Below are 21,970 nucleotides of genomic sequence, written 5' to 3'. Positions count from 1 at the left end.
TATTGCTTAATATAACACAGCATTTCTCAAAGGGGTTTCCACAGAATGCTATATCCAAGGGCTAATGGTAGGTGGTCCACATTAAAGGGTCCCATGATAAAATAAGCTTGAAAAACTCAAGTTTAGGTGAAGTTTCAGACCCCTCACCATGCAACAGTGCATTAGCAATTGCTATTGGGGATGGGGCATGCAGGACCTTATGGAAGATTTAGCCACATTATTTATCACTATTTTCTTTCTTCTTGACTTAGCAGCCTATCATGTGGGACGTGCTTATTCAAATGATTACACTCCTAATGATGAAGGAGATATCTTGAGGCAAAAAATCCTTGTGGTGTTCCTGAAATCACATATATATGCAAGATCCTCTCCAGCCTGGCTTCCTTCTTCCCCAAGAGATGTCAGAAACAACATGGAAACTATGGAGGATTTTGATATCAACCAACACACTTGGTTGATAATATTTCTGGCTCAATTCTTATTTCCTTCATGGTTTGAGCTCATAGTTTCTGACCCAGGCTGGGACCCACAGCAAGGGTAACTGGGGCCAAAGAAAGGTTTGCAGGGTGATGGCCCCTGTCTAACAGCGTGACCCTGGACAAGTTATCCCACACCCTCGTTTCTTCACCTGTAAAATGTGAGCAATGACTTCGCTTGCCACCCAAGGGTTGAGTGAGATAAAGTCGGTTCCAGTGCTCCGTGGTGACCACTTGGAGGTGGAGGTGACACCTTTGGTTGATTTCACAGGTACTGCCGTGAGGTTCAGCGGTCAGAGTTTTGGGCGGTACCTTCTCCCAGAGGCTCAGAACGGGCACATCCACTTCCGCCTGAAGACTCTCCAGTCACAGGCATTTCTCCTGTTCAGCAATAAGACAGTGCGTCTCTCCCTGAAGGTAAGGCATCGCCACCCAGAGAGATTTCCTGGGGGCGTGCCAGGCTGGGGAGGTGGGGCGACATGGGCGTGGCCAAGAAGGCAAACTTCCGCAAAGAAATCCTTGCGTGGTTTACTGTGATCCTAGGTGCAACTCTCTAAGGTCAGAACATGAGACTTTCTGGTTACAATGGCCAAAACCACCCCACTTGGGGATGCATCATGTCCTAGTACAACAGAGGTTGGGCTGTTCTGAGGAATGACAGAGAGCCTCTGAAGATAGAAAGAGAGATGCATGAGGTCACCTAGACCTGGCTGATGCTTTTATCACTTTGGCTGAGTAAGAGACCAATGTTCCCCAAGATGGGTTGGACCAAGGGGGCGCTCAAGATGATAAACTCAGCATTAGGATACATGGAATCATATGTAGGAAAATGAACTTCCTTTCTCAGGGTCTTTCAGTTTTTCTGATTATATCTTGTAGAAAGTCTCAGAGTACCTGCCTGATTTTAACACCTCCATCACACATGTCCATCTCCCAAAGAGAAAGGAGACTTTGGCAGCTGGTTTGTGCTAAGTTGCTTCAGTTGTGTCTGACTCTTTGCAACCCTATAGACTGGAGCCCAGCAGCCTCTGCTGTCCATGGGACTCTCCAGGCAGGAATACTGGAGTGGGTTGCCGTGTCCTCTTCCAGGGAATCTTCCCTACCCAGGGATCGAACCCACATCTCATGTCTCATGCATTGGCAGGCGGGATCTTTACCTCTAGCACCACCTGGGAAGCCCCATTTATTTTTTTTAAATATTTATTTATTTTTACTGCACTGGGTCATCATTGATGGGCACAGGCTTTCTCTAGTTGTAGCAAGTGGAGGCTACTATTTGGTTGTGGTGCTTGGGCTTCTCATTGTGGTGGCTTCTTGTGTTGCAGAACGTGGGCTCTAAGAACAGGGGCTCAGTAGTTGTGTTGCTCTGTGGTGTGTGGGATCTTCCCACAGCAGGGATCTGTGTCCCTTGCATTGCAAGGTGGATTCTTCACCACTAGACCACCAGGGAAGCCCTAGTTAGAACTTAATTCATTTAGCAAATATTTATCAAGCATTACTATGCAACAGGTACTCTTCCAGGTGCTTGGGTCTTATCAGTGAAAAAGATTTTTAAAAACCCTCTTAAATGAATGAAAATGAAAACACAACAACCCAAAATCTATGGGACACTGTAAAAGCAGTGCTAAGGGGAAGGTTCATAGCAATACAGGCTTACCTCAAGAAACAAGAAAAAAGTCAAATAAATAGCCTAACTCTACACCTAAAGCAACTAGAGAAGGAAGAAATGAAGAACCCCAGGGTTAGTAGAAGGAAAGAAATCTTAAAAATTAGGGCAGAAATAAATGCAAAAGAAACAAAAGAGACCATAGCAAAAATCAACAAAGCTAAAAGTTGGTTTTTTGAAAAGGTAAATAAAATTGACAAGCTGTTAGCCAGATTCATCAAGAAACAAAGGGAGAAGAAGCAAATCAACAAAATTAGAAATGAAAATGGAGAGATCACAACAGACAGCTCTGAAATACAAAGGATCATAAGAGACTACTACCAGCAGCTCTATGCCAGTAAAATGGACAACTTGGAAGAAATGGACAAATTCTTAGAAAAGTATAACTTTTCAAAACTGAACCAGGAAGAAATAGAAGATCTTAACAGACCCATCACAAGCACGGAAATCAAAACTGTAATCAGAAATCTTCCAGCAAACAAAAGCCCAGGACCAGATGGCTTCACAGCTGAATTCTACCAAAAATTTAGAGAAGAGCTAACACCTATCTTACTCAAACTCTTCCAGAAAATTGCAGAAGAAGGCAAACTTCCAAACTCATTCTATGAGGCCACCATCACCCTAATTCCAAAACCAGACAAGGATGCCACAAAAAAAGAAAACTACAGGCCAATATCACTGATGAACATAGATGCAAAAATCCTTAACAAAATTCTAGCAAACAGAATCCAACAACATATTAAAAAGATCATACATCATGACCAAGTGGGCTTTATCCCAGGAATGCAAGGATTCTTTAATAGCCACAAATCAATGTAATACACCACATTAACAAATTGAAAGATAAAAACCATATGATTATCTCAATAGCTGCAGAAAAAGCCTTTGACAAAATTTAACATCCATTTATGATAAAAACTCTCCAGAAAGCAGCCATAGAAGGAACATACATCAACATAATAAAAGCTATATATGACAAACCCACAGCAAACATTATCCTCAATGGTGAAAAATTGAAAGCATTTCCCTTAAAGTCAGGAACAAGACAAGGGTGTCCACTCTCACCACTACTATTCAACATAGTTTTGTAAGTGTTGGCCACAGCAATCAGAGAAGAAAAAGAAATAAAAGGAATCCAGATAGGAAAAGAAGAAGTAAAACTCTCACTGTTTGCAGATGACATGATCCTCTACATAGAAAATCCTAAAGACTCTACCAGAAAATTACTGCAGCTAATCAATGAATACAGTAATGCTGCAGGATATAAAATTAACACACAGAAATCCCTTGCATTCCTATATGCTAACAATGAGAAAACAGAAAGAGAAATTAAGGAAACGATACCATTCACCATTGCAACAAAAAGAATAAAATACTTAGGAGTATGTCTACCTAAAGAAACAAAAGACCTATACATAGAAAACTATAAAACACTGATGAAAGAAATCAAAGAGGACACAAATAGATGGAGAAATATACTGTGTTCATGGATTGGAAGACTCAATATTGTGAAAATGGCTATACTACCCAAAGCAATCTATAGATTCAATGCAATCCCTATCAAGCTACCAGTGGTATTTTTCACAGAACTAGAACAAACAATTTCACAATTTTTATGGAAATACAAAAAACCTCGAATAGCCAAAGCAATCTTGAGAAAGAAGAATGGAACTGGAGGAATCAACCTGCCTGACTTCAGACTATACTACAAAGCCACAGTCATCAAGACAGTATGGTACTGGCACAAAGACAGAAATATAGATCAATGGAACAGAATTGAAAGCCCAGAGATAAATCCACGTACCTATGGACACCTTATCTTTGACAAAGGAGGCAAGGATATACAATGGAAAAAAGACAACCTCTTTAACAAGTGGTGCTGGGAAAACTGGTCAACCACTTGTAAAAGAATGAAACTAGAACACCTTCTAACACCATACACAAAAATAAACTCAAAATGGATTAAAGATCTAAATATAAGACCAGAAACTATAAAACTCCTAGAGGAGAACATAGGCAAAACACTCTCCGACATAAATCACAGCAGGATCCTCTATGACCCACATCCCAGAATTTTACAAATAAAAGCAAAAATAAACAAATGGGACCTAATGAAACTTAAAAGCTTTTGCACAACAAAGGAAACTATAAGCAAGGTGAAAAGACAGCCCTCAGAATGGGAGAAAATAATAGCAAATGAAGCAACAGACAAAGGGTTAATCTCAAAAATATACAAGCAGCTCCTGCAGCTCAGTTCCAGAAAAATAAATGATCCAATCAAAAAATGGGCCAAAGAACTTAAACAGACATTTCTCCAAAGAAGACACACAGATGGCTAACAAACACATGAAAAGATGCTCAACATCACTCATTATCAGAGAAATGCAAATCAAAACCACAACGAGGTACCATTACACGCCAGTCAGGATGGCTGCTACCCAAAAGTCTACAAGCAATAAATGCTGAAGAGAGTGTGGAGAAAAGGGAACCCTCTTACACTGTTGGTGGGAATGCAAACTAGTACAGCCACTATGGAGAACAGTGTGGAGATTCCTTAAAAAACTGGAAATAAAACTGCCATATGACCCAGCAATCCCACTCCTGGGCATACACACCGAGGAAACTAGATCTGAAAGAGACACGTGCACCCCAATGTTCATCACAGCACTGTTTATAATTGCCAGAACGTGGAAGCAACCTAGATGCCCATCAGCAGATGAATGGATAAGGAAGCTATGGTACATATACATCATGGAATATTACTCAGCCATTAAAAAGAATTCATTTGAATCAGTTCTAATGAGATGGATGAAACTGGAGCCCATTATACAGAGTGAAGTAAGCCAGAAAGATAAAGACCAATACAGTATACTAACACATATATATGGAATTTAGAAAGATGGTAATGATAACCCTATATGCAAAACAGAAAAAGAGACACAGATATACAGAGCAGACTTTGGGACTCTGTGGGAGAAGGTGAGGGTGGGATGTTCTGAGAGAATAGCATTGCAACAAGTATACTATCAAGGGTGAAACAGACCACCAGCCCAGGTTGGATGCATGACACAAGTGCTCAGGGCTGGTGCACTGGGAAGACCCAGAGGGATGGGATGGGGAGGGAGGCAGGAGGGGGGATCGGGATGGAGAACACATGTAAATCCATGGCTGATTAATGTCAATGTATGGCAAAAACCACTACAATATTGTAAAGTAATTTGCCTCCAACTAATAAAAATAAATGAAAAAAATAAAAACTAAGACAAAAAAAATAAAAATTAAAAAAAACTCTCTTAGAGTTTTCATCCTATGGTGAGAGACTGACAGTAAACCTAATAAATCAGAAAATTACAGAATTTGTCTAAATATGATAAGTGTTTGGGGTTAAAAGAAAAAAAGATTAAGGGGGATCAGGAATGTGGGAAGTTACAATTTTAAATAAGGTGGTTAGGCAAGGTTTCATTGAGGGTCTAGTTATGTAGCCCTCTGAAGGAACAGCATTCTAGGTAGAGGGAACAGTCATTGGTAGGAGATTGCTTGGCATGTTTAAAACAGCTCAGTTGTCAATATGGCTTGAGTGAGGTGAGTCGGAGAACAGTATTAGCACGAGTTGAGGTCTGATACGTAATAAGATGAGATGAGATCACATCTATAAAAAGTTCTCAGGCTATTTAAGGACACTGGGTTTTATTCTAAGTAATGTAGGGGACATTAAAGGTTTTGAGCAAAGAATTAACATGGTTTGACATATGTGAAAAGTGTCCTCATGGCTACTGTGCTGAGAATAGACTTTAGAGGAACAAGGATGGAAGTGGAAAGACCCAGCCCAAAGGAAGTATTCTGGTAAGAGATGATGGCAGTTTAGATTAGGGGAATGACAGTGGAACTGTGGAAAAAAAGAGTTCAGATGCTACAGGTATTTTGAAGGCAAAGACAACAGGACTCCTGATGAGCTGAATGAGGGCTAGGAGAGAAAGCAAGGAGTAAGATGTTGACCTGGAGCAACCAGAAGGAATGGAGTTGCTGCCAACAGACCTAGCCAAGGATATGGATAGAGTAGACTGGGGAAGCGGGGGTGACCAGGAGTTCCATTTGGACACATGAGCTTGAAATAACTATTAGACATACTAGTGGAGCTGGACAAACAAAATCTAGTTAGAAAGTTCTGGGCTGGAGGTGAAGATCCAAGATTCTTCAACATATATGTAGTATTCACAACCATGAGACTGGAGAGATCACCTAGGAGTGCAGGTTAAAAAGAGGGTACATCAAGGATTTATCCTTGAGATACTCCAACACTGAGAAGTCAAGAGAAGAGGAGAATCCAATAAAGGAGAATGAAAAGATGCAACCAGTGATGCTGAAAGGAAATGAACAGAGTATTGTATCTGGGAAGCCAAATGAAGGGCTTGTATTAAGAAGGAAGCAGTGGTGCTTCCCTGGTGGCTTGGTGGTAAAGAATCCATGCAGGAGACATGGATTCAATCCCTGGTCTGGGGAGATCCTACATGCCTCAGAGCAACGAAGCCCATGCGCCACAACTATTGAGCCAGTGTAGAGCCTGGGAGCCTCAACTACTGAACCCGTGTGTCACAACTACTGAAGCCTGCATGCCCTAGAGCCCAGTGCTACTCGACAAGAGAAGTCACTGCAATGAGAAGCCCATGCACCGCAACTAGAGAGTAGCCCTCACTTCTGCAACTGGAGAACAACTGCACACAGCAACAAAGACTCGGCACAGCCATAAATAGATAAATAAACAAAATTATATATAAAAAGAGAAGGAAGCATTAAGTGATCAGCTCAGTCATGCTCTGCTAAGAGGTCAAATAAAATACGAAGTGATATCAATCATTGGATTTGGCAACAAAGAGGATGCTGCATAATCTGACATCAGTGGTTTCTGCGTCATGATGGGTAGGAGCAGAATTTTATTACAAAGGGAAAACAAATAAAGAAAGTGCAATCTGACAGGAGATTTGGGTTCAATAAACCTTTTTTTTTTTTTTTAAGATTAGAGCAATAGGGACTTCCGTGGTGGTCCAGTGGCGAAGACTCTATGCTCCCAAAACAGGGGACCCAGGTTTGATCACTGGTCAGGGAACTAGATCCCACATGCCAGAGCTAAGATGTACTTATGCCTCAACTAAAGATCCCACATGCTGCAACAAAGATCAAGACCCTGCATGTCACAACTAAGACCTGGCAAATAAATAAATACATAAATATATATATATATTTTTAAAAGATTAGAGCAATAACAGCATGTCTATATGATGACTGGAATGACCCAATGGAGAATAAACAAAGATACAGGAAGGAGAAAGGATAGTCAGTGGTCTCTTGTCCAATATATACGAGGTTAAGAAGGGTGGGGTGGGATCTAGTGCATGAATAGAGAGATTGGCTTTGGACAACATGGACAGATGTGATGGTGACCGTGCCCATAAGTTTCCATCTGGTCGCTGAGAGCAAGGATGGGGAGAGAGGCATTAAGGGTCTAAGGAGAGAGAAGTTAAATAGTCATCTGGGAGAGTGAGGAGACTAAATAAGACAGTGAAAGTGAAAGTGTTAGTCGCTCAGTCTTGTCCGACTCTTTGCAACACCATGGACTGTAGCCCATCTGGCTCCTCTGTCCATGGAATTCTCCAGGCAAGAATACTGGAGTGGGTGGCCATTCTCTTCTCCAGGAGATCTTCCCAACCCAGGGATGGAACCTGGGTCTCCTGCATTGCAGGCAGATTCTACTGTCTGAGGCAACAGGGAAGCCCAGCCAAGACAGCACAATCGTACAGTTGTTGGAAAGTACAAAGGACACATTTGAGACTCATGGCCATGGAATTAAAGGGAGACAGATAAACAAAGGCTGTGTGTTACTCCCTGGCCACGTTCAGCTCCATGGTACCTATACAAAGTAGAGGGAAAGCTGAGTTTTACCTGATGTGTGTATTTGCCAAGTGAGATCTACCAAGTTAAAAAGGGAAAAGAATTTATCTATGGACTTTGAGCTTGATAAGGTGAGGAATGAGGACATGACAGATGGGAGAGACAGTGAAGAAATGGAGGGATCAATGGAGTCGTGGTCTTTGGTAAGTGAAAGCAGTGATTTAATAACAGTGTTTTGTGTAAGATGTACTTATTTTTTTTTAATTTTTTAATTGAACAATAACTGCTTTACAAAATTTTGTGGTTTTGTCATACCTCAACAAGAATCACCCATAGGTACACCCATGTCCCCTCCCTCCCATCTCCCTCCCCATCCCAGATTTCAGCCTGTCACAGAGCCCCTGTTTGAGTTCCCTGAGTCACATAGCCAATTCTCACTGGCTATCTATTTTACATATGGTATGGTAATTTTCTATGTTACTCTCTCCATACATAAGATGTACTTATTTTTGACATTCTCTTTCCTCAATGGCAAGTTATATTGGTTTTCTATTTGCTGTAATAATACTAAGCATTCTTTTTAATAAAGGTATATGTAGTATTCAACCAGGGCAAAAATCGGCAAGATTGTGTACAAATGGCCAGTCACATTTCACCCAGAGGAAGCTCTACTTAATCCAGCTCTACTTAATAGTTTCACTTTGTTGTTGCTCGATTGCTAAGTTGTGTCCAACTCTAGGTGATCCCGTGAACTGCAGCACACCACCATTCCCTGTCCTTCACTATCTCCCAGAGTTTGCTCAAACTCATGTCCATTGAGTTGATAATGCCATCCAACCATCTCATCCTCTGTCATCCCCTTCTCCTCCTGCCTTCAGTCTTTCCCAGCATCAGGGTCTTTTCCAGTGAGTTAGCTTTTCGCATTATGCGGCCAAAGAATTGGAGCTTCAGCTCCAGCATTAGTCCTTCCAGTGAATATACAGGGTTGATTTCCTTTAGGATTGACTGGTTTGATCTCCTTGCTGACCAAGGGACCTTCAGGAGTATTCTCTAGCACCACAGTCCAAAAGCATCAATCCTTCAGTGCTCAGCGTTTTTCATGGTCCAGCTCTCACATCCATACATGACTACTGGAAAAACTATAGCTTTGACTATATGCAGCTTTGTCAGCTTGTGGATCCCCTGAAATAATCTTTGAGATCCACTTCAAGAACTGCTGAACTGTTGAATAAGGGTTGGGGGTGAAGGGGAGGATTTTGGTTTCCCTGAAAGCTTAGGAGAGGAGAACACTAGAGAGGCCTGTGAAGAAGAATGCAAAAGACAGGGTCCAATGAGATGTCTCTGGGTCTCAGTTTCCTCATCTGTGAAATGGAGATGTCACCTCTGCCCAGGACATTCCATGGAGAACAACAAAGGCCAAATGAGGCCATAAATGGAAGCAAATTTTGAGGGTTTTGTGTTTTTTTTTTTTCCATTTATTTTTATTAGTTGGAGGCTAATTACTTTACATCATCGCAGTGGTTTTTGTCATACATTGAAATGAATTAGCCATGGATTTACATGGATTCCCCATCCCGGTCCCCCCTCCCACCTCCCTCTCCACCCAATCCCTCTGGGTCTTCCCAGTGCACCAGGCCCGAGCACTTGTCTCATGCACCCAGCCTGGGCTGGTGATCTGTTTCACCCTAGATAATATACATGTTTCAATGCTGTTTTCTTGAAACATCCCACCCTCGCCTTCTCCCAGAGTCCACAAGTCTGTTCTATACATCTGAGTCTCTTTTTCTGTTTTGCATATAGGGTTATCGTTACCATCTTTCTAAAGTCCATATATATGTGTTAGTATACTGTAATGGTCTTTATCTTTCTGGCTTACTTTGCTCTGTATAATGGGCTCCAGTTTCATCCATCTCATTAGAACTGATTCAAATGAATTCTTTTTAATGGCTGAGTAATATTCCATGGTGTATATGTACCACAGCTTCCTCATCCATTCGTCTGCTGATGGGCATCTGGGTTGCTTCCATGTCCTGGCTATTATAAACAGTGCTGCGATGAACATTGGGGTGCACGTGTCTCTTTCAGATCTGGTTTCCTTGGTGTGTATGCCCAGAAGTGGGATTGCTGGGTCATATGGCAGTTCTATCTCCAGCTTTTTAAGAAATCTCCACACTGTTTTCCATAGTGGCTGTACTAATTTGCATTCCCACCAACAGTGTAAGAGGGTTCCCTTTTCTCCACACCCTCTCCAGCATTTATTGCTTGTAGACTTTTGGGTAGCAGCCATCCTGACTGGTGTATAATGGTACCTCATTGTGGTTTTGATTTGCATTTCTCTGATAATGAGTGATGTTGAGCACCTTTTCATGTGTTTGTTAGCCATCTGTATGTCTTCCTTGGAGAAATGTCTGTTGAGTTCTTTGGCCCATTTTTTGATTGGGTCATTTATTTTTCTGGAGTTGAGCTGGAAGAGTTGCTTGTATATTTTGAGGGTTTTTATGCTCTACAAATACAATGTCTAAAAAAATACAGCCTTGAAAAATCACTACCCCTTCTACCTGTAAAAATACACTAACATTCTTTGCACTAGCAGCTTCTGAGAAAGGGTTTTTCTAAGCACTTCGGGTTTTGCTGATGGTCATCTGGGTTTTCTTTACAGCTGGTCAATGGAGTGCTCCAGCTGGAATACCACTGCCCAGGTGGCTTCTATGGAAATCTTTCCTCCCGGTCGCATGTGAATGACCACGAGTGGCACTCTGTTCTGGTGGAGGAGATGGACACTTCCGTCCGCCTGTTGGTTGACAGTGCAAGCAGCACCTCCCTCGGGCTCCCAGAGAACTGCCGGGGTCTGAGGCCTGAAAGGGACCTCTTTCTGGGTGGCCTCGTCCACTCGCATTCTTCCCCAAATGTCTCCCAGGGCTTTGAAGGCTGCCTGGATGCTGTTGTGATCAACGGAGAGGCACTGGAGCTGCTGGTCCATGGCAAGAAGGTGGCTGGCTTGCTGGAGAGGCGGGCCCTCACGGAGTGCTGCTTCCCCAGTGAGCAGTGCAGCCAGAACCCATGTCTCAATGGTGGGAAGTGCTCGCAGACTGGTGGGGCAGGTAAGGCTGTGGCTGACCCCGAGGCTTATCCCAGGAGACTCTGCAGAGGACCCTAACACACTGAACTAGCAATCGTGGATCCCTGTAGAGTTGACTTAGCATATTTCTCCAACACTGCCCCATGAGGGAGAGGGGGGGAGGGAAGAGAGCCACTAAAGCTCTGTTTTACTACTCAGGAAACCACTGTGCTATGAAAGGGATAACTGGAAAGGTAAGGGAACTCAGCCAAGGTCACGGGGCTGAAGTTAGAGACAGGTTAAGGGTGCAGATCTCAGTGGAAATAATTCCTCCTTTCCCTTTACTGTCTGGTGAGGTGGGATTGGCTAGGTTTACACCAGGAGAGGCCAAGAGTCTTCTTTCTCCGTCAATAAGAACTATCTTTCTACTTGTTTTTCTGGATGGGGGAAAGGCGTGAATGGGGACCTCCATGTAGAAGGCTGAGGTCAACACAACTGTGTCATCATTGGTCCATGCTAAGTTTCTCTTTCTTACTGCCCTTGATACCCCACTGCCTTTTCCCTTCCCCAAACTCATAGGCAAACATTTAAAGTTTGTTTTTGTTTTTGTTTTGTTTTGTTTGGCCACACTGCACAGCATATGGGATCTTAGTTTCCTGACCAGGGATCAAACCCTCACCCTTCAGTGGAAGCGTGGAATCTTAACCACTGGACTGCCAGGGAGGTCCCTAAAGTTTTTAAAAGAGTCCTTTCAACATGCATGAACTATATTTCACTTGCTTGAATGCTTATACTCTTCCATCCACACTGCCACAAGTAAATCTTTCTTCTAATTTATTTTTTTTAATTGGAGGATAATTGCTTTACAATGTTGTATTGGTTTCTGCCATATATCAACATGAATCAGCCATAGGCATATATATGTCTCCTCCCTCTTGAACCTCCCTCCTACTGCTTTTAATTTTGGCTCAATTTGCCAAGGTGTGCATGTGCTTACCTTTCCCCTCTCCACTTTCCTAGCAATGGACATCCCACTTCCATCAACAGTGCTGCACTGAACATCCTTCCATGTCATCTTATGAACCTACATGAGAACTTTTACACACACACACACACATGAAATTCACAAACCCAGAGTATACCAATACTTTGACTAAGTCAGGCCAGGTTGCTGTCCAGCATGGCTGCAGCAGTCTGTACGTCCACCAGCAAGTGCATGGGGCTCCTAAGCACCTCTGTCCCTGTCAATACTTGGCCCTCTCCCATTTTCGAATGCTTGCCTGACTGATAATCCTGTCGTTTCCACCTGAGATATCCAAGGAGATATCACTTGTGTGTCCCTACTGCCGTCAGTCGGACCCCAGCCCTCATCACCTCTCATCTTCTCTTCTGCACCAGCCACCTCTCTGCTCTCCTGCTTCCATCCCTCCATTAGCGTCTTCCAGCAAGATGCCAGAGCCATCCTTACACAGTGCAAATCTGGGCACATCGCTTTCCTGCTTGGAACCTAGCGGTGGCTTCCCCTTGCTATTCAGATGGAGTCCCAATATCTTACTCCTGCCTGTGGCTCCTACGCACTGGACGCTTCACCTGCCAGCCCCTCCTGCTCCCACTCTCCCCTCTGCTCCCTAGGCTCACGCCCGCCCTAACCCCTGGTGATATGTCATACCCTGTCCTCTGAGTCTCTGTACATGTTCTCCTTTGCTTAAAGCATCTTCCTCTTTGCCTTCTATCTTTTTGCCTGGCTAATTTTTACTCATCCTTCAGGTCTGAACTAAAATACCACCTCCTCCAGGAAACTTCCCCTGGTCCCTAGTTTAGGCTAGTTCCCTCCCCTAACACTTTCTTTCAATAAAATGAATTTTTATAATAATTACTAATATACTGATATGATCTATAACTGTCTCAGCTTGATCCCTCAAGTTGCCATTTGCTTGCAGTGTGACTTTGAGCCAATGTCATACATTCCCATGCTCTGCTTCCTGGCCAGCCATCAACTTCCACCTGTCCCCAGCTGCAAGGACAATAATAGTAACTAATGATGAGGACCATAACAGCAAGCAATCTCAGAGCCGACAGGTGGATCAGATGAGCTAATACATGAAGATGCTTTGAACAGTGACTACACTGAATAGCATTGTCTAGGATGACAATGATGATACCCATTAGCATCTGTTAGGTGACTAACAGATGTTCCCTGTAGGCTATAAGTTGTTTGAGGGCAGGGATCAAGTCTTCTTGCTCAGCTGAGCACCACTGCCCAACACAGTGCACGTGGCAGAGGGAAGCACTCATTAACTAAGTGTGGACACTGGGATCTGCAAACACTCGGGGTCCCCCTCCATCCTGGAGGACCAGTCCACCCACAGTCACCTGACCACTAAACAAGTGCATCCTCTCACCTCCCTGCCCTTTCCTCCCAGGATATATCTGCACATGCCGCCCACAGTTCTCCGGGAGGCACTGTGAACAAAGAAAGGAGAACTGCACCTCGACTCCCTGCCTGGAAGGTGGAACTTGCATCTCCTCCCCCGAGGGAGCCCCCTGTATCTGCCCTCACCCCTACACAGGAGACAGGTAAGCACAGGAGAAGCCCCCGGCTGTGGGCTCCTCTACCTGAGGTTTGTAGCACCTCTGCCCTCTGAGCCCTAGAGAGGACAGTGGGCAGCAGGGGCTGAGTAATCCAGCGACCTGGCCTCTCCCAGGGGTCAGGCCTTCTTCCTCCCACCACCTGCATCAAGAACACCCTGGGAGGGGAGGTGCTCACTATAAAGACAGACCACCCAGGCCCTCTGCTGAAACTGGTGGACTGGACTCACTAGGCTGGGGCCCAGGAATCTACTTCCTACCAGCTCCTCAGGCACTTCTGGTCTATGCTGAAGTCTGAAAATGCTCAAGTTCTTATTCTCTTGCTCTGACCCCTGACTTTTCAGAAAGTGGCCTAGGGGCAATGATTCCCCTTGGGACAGGCTCCACTGTGGACTCAGACCCCACCACTAGCTACCTGTGCCTCATATAAGGCTGCCCTGCGGTTGCCAGGGAAGGAGAATCATCCTTTAGAATACTAGACACAAAGAGGCTTCTGGCAATTCACTGGTTTTATGGTTTCCCAACTTGGAAAGCTTTAAAAATCATGAGGGAGACTTATGAAAAATACAGATTCCTGGAGCAATTAAATTGGAATCTCCAAGGAAGGAGGCCTGGGATTCTATTTATAACACGCTCCCAAGGGACCCCCCACCCCTGCTGTCAGTGTGTATGTAAGAGATCCAATGATGTGGTCCCCCCACCCATTTTACAGGCAGGGAAACTGAGGCCCAGAGAAGGAAAGGGCTTCTCCAAGATTCCCCCATATGTTTATCTTAAAGTCCTTTCTCTCAGCACCTGGTCAGGGCACTAAGATCCCACATGCCACAGGGCAACTAAGCTCACAGGCTGCAACTATTAAGCCCGAGTGCTTCAGAGCCCGCCTGCTACAACTAGAGAATCTGTGAACCGCAAAGAAAGATCCTGCATGCTGCAACTAAGACTCAATAAAGTCAAATAAATCATAAATAAAGAGGGGACATGGAAAGACCTATATAGTGACCAGGTCCTCTATTTCTCTGTACCTACAGGTGTGAAATGGAGGCCAGGGGCTGCTCAGAAGGACACTGCCTCGTCACCCCTGAGATCACAAGGGGGGACTGGGGACAGCAGGAGATTCTGATCATCGTAGTGGCCCTGCTGGTCATCGTTGTCATCTCCACGGTGCTTCTCTTCTACTGCCGCCGTTGCAAGTCGCACAAGCCCGTGGCCATGGAGGACCCAGATCTCCTGGCCAGGAGTGTGGGTGTTGACACCCAAGCCACACCTGCCATTGAGCTCAACCCCCTGAACACCAGCTCTTGCAATAACCTGAACCAAATGGAGCCAGGCAAGACCTCAGCTCCAAATGAACTTGTCACCTTTGGACCCAGCTCTAAGCAACGGCCCATGGTCTGCAGCGTTCCTCCCAGACTCCCGCCAGCTGCGGTTTCTTCCCACCCTGACAACGAGGCCATCATTAAGAGGAGATGGTCAGGAGAGGAGATGGGTCAGTATAGCCACAGGCTGTTAGCCTCTGAGATTGATGGAACAGGGCAGTAGACGGAAACACTCCATTATCTGAGACATGAGGGTTTTCAGCCACCATCCAGTCCACGAAGGGATGTGGTCAAGGTCAGGGTGCACTAGTGGGCTGGACCAGACTTCAGGCCTCTGGACTCAAGAGTCTATGCTTCATTCCACTGAACTGTGATGCACTCTAAATTCCAAGTCACTCCACAGGATTAGCTCTTTCTAATATTAGTTTTCTAAGACGTTCATGGCAGAAACCCACAGACCCTGGAATGGGGTGGGGAGGATCCATAGGGTTAAACGGGAGCTTCTGTATATATTTACTTGGGTTTCCCTGATGGTTCAGCTGGTAAAGAATCTGACTGCAATGCAGGAGACCTGGGTTTGATCCCTGGGTTGGGAAGATTGCCCGGAGAAGGGAAAGGCTACCCATTCCAGTATTCTGGCCTGGAGAATTCCATAGACTGTATAGTTCATGGGGTCACAAAGAGTCGGACATGACTGAGTGACTTTAACTCACTTACATATATATTTACACTTTTCTGGAAAGGGAGAGAGAGAGGCAGTTGTCCAGTTGGCTGGCCACCCAGTCTAGAGGTAGAGCAGCCTTGGGCCAGACCTGGCTCACCCCAAGGAGGAATCTTCACCCTCCTTTCACCTTCAGCTCAAAAGGGGGTGAATTTGTAAAGTACTTTATGTTTCCAAGCTCACTAATAGTTCAACAGCTATTGGCATTAACTGTCTGCCAATAGGGTAACTGGGACCCATAAAGAAACAGTGATTTGTTGTAACCCTCCCAACTCTTCAGGACCAGGGACAGAGGTAGGACCAAGGATGCCTGACCACCAAGCTTCCAAGCCACATCTCATGTAATCACCCCCTGTGATAGACACCATCACATCTCCTAGTCCAAAAGACATGTTTGTTTCCCTCAACTATGGAGACAAAACTCACCAGTAGGATTTTGATGGAGCTGCTGTCTCCAGGAATGGGAGTTGGCTGCATGGAGCCATTCAGATTCTTCCCTTATTCACTCACCCTTGAAGCAGTGGCACAGATTTGCAAAATGGGCTGGCTTTGAGTTAAACCTCTGGCTTTCAACTTGGCCCCACTGAATTCTAGATATTAATTTAAGCTGCCAGAGACAAGACACACAGATGGGCCACATACCCACTGACTCCTTGGCTCCTCTCTGCCACACGCTAAGTCATGTACATTAGCTCTAAGGCTAGCTAGAACCTTCACCAGGGAGACTCAGGGCTCACCCTATCATGTGTTCCCTTTCAGTGTACCCAGGAGGAGCCACGGTCTGGCCCCCAACTTACTCCAGGAAGGAACGCTGGGAATACCCCCACTCCGAAGTCACCCCTGGCCCTCTGCAACCATCTCCTCACTGCCACCAGAACCCAGCCGTGATGCCGGACCCCAGTGGCCTCTACGGGGGCTTCCCCTTCCCACTGGAGCTGGAAAACAAGCGAGCACCCCTCCCACCCCGTTACAGCAACCAGAACCTGGAAGATCTGATCCCCCCACGGCCCCCCACTCCCCGGGAGCACCTGCCGGCTCCCTGTCTCAATGAGTACACGGCCATCAGCTACTACCACTCGCAGTTCCAGCAGGGAGGGGGAGGGCCCTGCCTGGCAGAAGGGGGCTACAAAGGGGTGAGCATGCGCCTCAGCCGGGCCGGGCCCTCTTACGCTGACTGCGAGGTTGAGGGTGGGCACCCCATGGGCCGGGGCCAGCCCCAGGCCCCCCCCAACTATGAGGGCTCTGACATGGTGGAGAGTGATTATGGGAGCTGTGAGGAGGTCATGTTCTAGCTGTCCTCAGAGGGAGGCAGGCGGGAGGCTGAGGACTCGACACCTCCCCCCGTCTGGTGGGGAGTGAATTGAGCATGGCTGGGAAAGAGGGAGGGAAGCCCCCATACCCAGTCCAAGCTGCCAAATCTTGAAATGTGCTCTTGCAGACCCCCAGCTGGTCCCTGAGGATGGAGGGAAGCTGAGGGTAGAGCTCCAGACACCGCACCAGGGCTCCCAGCAGAAAGGGGGTGCCCAGAGCCGTTACCCTGGAAACCCAGGAAAAACTGGCTCCTGGGATAGGCAAGAGGCAGTGGGTCCCCCAATGGTCCCCAGGGATCCAGAGCCTGAACTAGTGGGCCGACCCTGACGGGCACACTCTTAGATCTGCCCGCAGCTGCGCTCTGCAGGCCACGGTGGGCCCGTGCCTCACAGGCAAGCACCACACCTGCTGTAGAGACAAGGTCCAAGGTCACAAACCCTGCGAAGCAACAGGGGCTCTCCAAGGGGCTGAGAGGTGAGCAGCAGGTGAGCAGCTACCAAATGTCACCTGTGCACCCTGCCTGCCAGGCATCGGGGGTAAGAAGATGAACCTCGGTGACGAGGGTTCTCCACCGGCATCACTTGGCCTCAGTCCTGATGGTCCCACTCCTCTAATCTAACTCCAAGCACCTTGTCCCTCCTTTTCTAAGCCATGTGACTTTCTACCAGCCAGGGCCGGCCAGGATCTGTGCAGCCCTGAACCGTCTTTGTTAAAGAATTCAGACCTCATGAAACTCTGGGCTCTTCAGCCCAAGTTTCGCAAGCACTTTGGGCCAAAGGCAAGAAGGGCACGATTCTTCATGTTTGAAATAATTCTTAGGCACTTTTCAACCTTGCTGTCTGGATGAGCTGCCCCATAGGGACTTTTCTTCCCTAGACACAAGGAAGTCAACTCCTGCGCAGGGAAGGGAGACAGCAGGGAGTCAGACACCAGGAGGGTCCTCCCCTGCCCCCTCTGTCTCAGAGGCCTGCCAGTCCAAGTATTACCTGCAGTGACTCAACCCTATGCATGGAGGGTCAGTGTGGGCGCATGTCTACACACATGGGCGCCCATGTATAGTACGTGTGCACACATGTGCAGAATGTATGTAGCCAGGAGTGGGAGGGACCAGAGGCTTCTGGTGGCCTGGCCACTCCTTCCCCTGCCACTCTGGTCCACTGCTTTTTCATGTGTGTTGTTTAGGGACACAAAAGTAAAAAGGAAGAGAGATGGTGACTCTTACCCATGAGGCTGCTGCTTACAGCTAGAGGGAGCTGTGTGGGTGAGAGGGTGTCTGTGTGTGTGGTTTGCGGCTGAACGGGCGACTGTGAGCGTGAATGATGGAGTGCCTGGTTTCATTGCTCATCTGTTGTTGTTGTTTTTTTTTTTTTAACAATAAAATATCTTTTTTACTGTTATTTTCTTTGTTCCCTAGGCTGTTTGGGGTTGGTTCAGGGGAAGGTCACAAGGGTCTACCGGCCATTCCAAGCTAAAGTTCATGGAGTCTGGGGGTTGGAAGGGACCCCAGAGGTCACTAAGCACCATGATTCCCTTGAAAAATGGCTAAACTGAAGATCCCTGAGTTCTACCCACACATACAAAATCAGAACCTCTGGGGGTAGGGCCTAGGACACTGTTTGAAAAACCACCTCTAGTTCTGACACAGCGGGGCACAGTGAGTGGACAAGTCTGCTAAAGAACAAGTGAATGAAAGGCCCAGGACAAGACCTCAGGACTGCTGACCTCTGGCCAGCACCCTTGGCACCACATCGCAGTGGCCAGGCTGAGGGGACTTAATATCACAGGTCTTGGGAGGCCAGTCCCCTGATGCCCAGAGTCACCTGTGGCCACAGCTCCACAGCTCACCTCAAGGCCCAGCTGGATGTGAACGTCACCAGGCAACCTGGTCCTTGCAGGCCTTGCTGGTCCATCACTGAGACTGGAGGGTCCAGTCCCTGCTGTTGGGCTCCCAGCACAGGTAAGCAAAGAAGGCATGCCCATGGGTGGTACTACAGAAGACAGTGGCTTGGGCATCCAGTGGGCTCAGTTCCAAACCAGCTCTGCCACACTGTAACGTGGCCTCAGGCAGGTACAACCGGGCCTCTCACTGGTCAGTAAAATGAAGAGTAAATAATACCCCTATTCTGAGAGAGAAGATCAAAGAGCTGATAGCAGCATAAACAATAAATGGTGACCCTTATGCTAGGGAACAATACCAGGTATAGTATGAAGATAAGATTAGCTTATCAGAACGGTGCAGGAAACCACAAAGACTCTAGTCCAGCGGCGCCCATTTTTCTGTTGCATTTTGATTTTACTTTTGTGATTTTGATGCTGATAAAATGACACCTGTTCTATTGTTTATTTAATATTTTTCTTTTAGATTTAGATTTTTAAAAATATTTTTATTCACCTTAAAAGGATATGGCTTCCCTTGTGGTTCAGCTGGTAAAGAATCTGCCTGCAATGTGGGAGACCTGGGTTTGATCCCTGGGTTGGGAAGATGCCCTGGAGAAGGGAAACGCTACCCACTCCAGTATTCTGGCCTGGAGAATTCAGTGGACTGTATAGTGCATGGGGTTGCAAAGAGTTGGACATGATCGAGGGGCTTTCATTTTCACTTTTGGACTTCCTTTGTGGTTCAGCCAGTAAGGAGTCTGCCTGCAATGCAGGAGCCCTGGGTTCAGTCCCTAGGTTGGGAAGATTGCTGTGGAGAAGGAAATGACAATACACTCCAGTATTCTTGCCTGGAAAATACCATTGCCAGAGGAGTCTGGCAGGCTACAGTTCATGGGTTTGCAAAGAATGGGACACAACTGAGCAATTTCACTTCTCACTTCTCTAAAAGGATAATATCCATAGATGAAAAGAAGTGAAAGTTACTAATTTTCCTAGCACCACATGAAAACACATAAACATCCCAGTTTTCAAAATGGCTATGCAGGGTCCCCTAAATCACCTCTGGGAAACACGGAGCCAGTTCATCATCATTCCCAATGCTCCTCACCCCGAGGCCTGCAGAGCAGAAGGGGTGGATCTGAAGTCCCACAGGTAGCACTTCACAGTAGTGAGACCATATTCAGGTCTGACCCCAGACTGGGGGTCTCTGTAGAAAACTCCCTGCTCTTCTTGTAATTGCGGAGCCTTTCTCTACCCAGCCCACCACTCTCCCTACCAGGTCCCTCCTTCCCTTCGTCTCCTGCGCCTGCACATTCCCAGATCAGCCACTAGAGGGCTCTCTGGGATCAAGATACAGAGCTGTGGCAGCCCCAGACGTTTTTCAGGAAAATCCTCCCATCCTCAAGCCACTGGGGTTCTGACTCAAAATGTCCTGAGTGTGACACAGCGTGACAGTGGCATGGTAAGGCAGAGACCCAGGTCTCCTGACTTGACCCAGGTGAAAACACAGTTCACCATAATCATCCTCACCATCACCTCTTACTGGCACTTGCTATATGACAGGTGTTGTGCAAGCGCTTGGCATGTCTTATCTCATTTAATCCTCATCAAGTTCATGTTGTGATGAGCTTTATTTTATTGGGCTCCAAAATCACTGTGGGTGGTGACTGCAGCCATGAAATTAAAAGATGCTTGCTCCTTAGAAGAAAAGCTACTGACAAACCTAGACAGTGTATTAAAAAGCAGAATCACTTTGCTGACAAAGTTCTGTCCAGTCAAAGCTATAATTTTTCCTGTAGTCATGTACAAATGTGAAATGGGATCATAAAGAAGGCTGAGAGCTGAAGAATTGATGCTTTCAAACCGTGGTACTGGAGAAGATTCTTGAGAGTCCCTTAGACTGCAAGGAGATCAGATCAGTCAATCCTAAGGGAAATCAACCCTGAATATTCATTGGAAGGACTAATGCTGAAGCTGAAGCTTCAATAAAGAGCCAACTCATTGGTAAAGACCCTGAAGTTGGGAAAGATTGAAGGCAGGAGGAGAAGGGGATGACAGAGAATGAGATGGTTGGATAGCATCATCAACTCAATGGACATGAGTTTGAGCAAACTCAGGGGGATGGTGAAGGACAGGGAAGCCTGGCGTGCTGTAGTCCTTGGGGTCCCAGAGTTGGACATGACTGAGCGACTGAACAACAACAAAGCTTATGGTGTGAATACTGTCATCTGTGTTTCATAGATGGAGGAAAAGAAGCACACAGCAAGTAAATGGCTTGGGACTTCCCTGGTGGTCCAGTGGCTAAGACTTCACACCCCTCAATTCAGGGGACCTCGGTTCTATCCCGGAAACTAGTTCTCGAGTGCTGCAAGCAAGAGTTCACATGCTGCCACTAAATATCCTGAGTGCTGAAACTAAAGCCTGGCACAGCCAAATAAATAAATAAAGATTTTTTAAAAAGTAAAGAAAAAGAGTATTTACAATATTTATATTTAAAAAAAAGAAAAGACGTTAAGTGGCTTGTAACTTATGGTAGTGACTTCAAGTGGAGTCTCCCAGTTCATGAGTGCTAGGGCCATGATTCAATCCAGGGATGCCTGACTCCAGAACTATGCCTTACATTTGAGTTTTTGAAACTAATCTTAAATACGGGACATCAGAAGATTAAGGAACAAGAGCAACTAGGACTGAGAGGGCTTAGTGCAATGATCCAACTAAGTTCAGAGACCAAGAATGTCACTATAATTCTAGGTGGTATTAACAGCTGGAGTGTCTGGGTTTGGGGATGTAGAGTCTGCTCAGGCCCCCAGGGTTCAACTTCGGCCACCCTCGTAATCCTGCATCCAGCTCTGAGGCTGGGCCTTAAGAGCGACACAGTAATCTTGGGCACTGCTAGAGGAGGGCAGCTGGGAAGCGGTGGGGGAGGACTCAGAACCATGTTCCAGGAGGAAGGGCAGCTGGAGTCCACCAGGATCTACGGCAAGGGAATTGTGAGACTGCTCCTTGCATGGGCAGCCTGTGCTGGCACACCATCCCACGGCGTTTCTCAAGGCCTCACGGAGAAGCATC

The 21,970-nt window shown here is 46.2% G+C and overlaps 2 protein-coding genes across 4 annotated transcripts in view; one reads left to right on the top strand and one right to left on the bottom strand.

The window, feature by feature from the left end:
- FAT2 (FAT atypical cadherin 2) overlaps positions 1–18,420 on the top strand; it is an 87,739-nt gene extending 69,319 nt beyond the window's left edge. For 2 of the 3 annotated variants that reach the window (XM_070465649.1, XM_070465650.1), the window contains exons 20-24: positions 748–893; positions 10,688–11,129; positions 13,510–13,663; positions 14,704–15,161; positions 16,472–18,420. In XM_070465649.1, the coding sequence (XP_070321750.1) occupies positions 748–893; positions 10,688–11,129; positions 13,510–13,663; positions 14,704–15,161; positions 16,472–17,004 (1,733 nt within the window). In that variant the 3' untranslated portion in view covers positions 17,005–18,420. The remainder of the gene's footprint in view (positions 1–747; positions 894–10,687; positions 11,130–13,509; positions 13,664–14,703; positions 15,162–16,471) is intronic. The other variant, XM_070465651.1, reaches the window with a different exon arrangement.
- SLC36A1 (solute carrier family 36 member 1) overlaps positions 1–21,970 on the bottom strand; it is a 106,493-nt gene that overhangs the window by 7,275 nt on the left and 77,248 nt on the right. The gene's annotated exons all lie outside the window — the stretch shown is intronic.

This window comes from Odocoileus virginianus, chromosome 3, assembly GCF_023699985.2.
Source record: "Odocoileus virginianus isolate 20LAN1187 ecotype Illinois chromosome 3, Ovbor_1.2, whole genome shotgun sequence".
In the NCBI taxonomy this organism is placed as follows: Eukaryota; Metazoa; Chordata; class Mammalia; order Artiodactyla; family Cervidae; genus Odocoileus; species Odocoileus virginianus.
The sequence above is the reverse complement of the archived record's forward strand: the minus strand, read 5'-3'. Positions and strand labels throughout refer to the sequence as shown.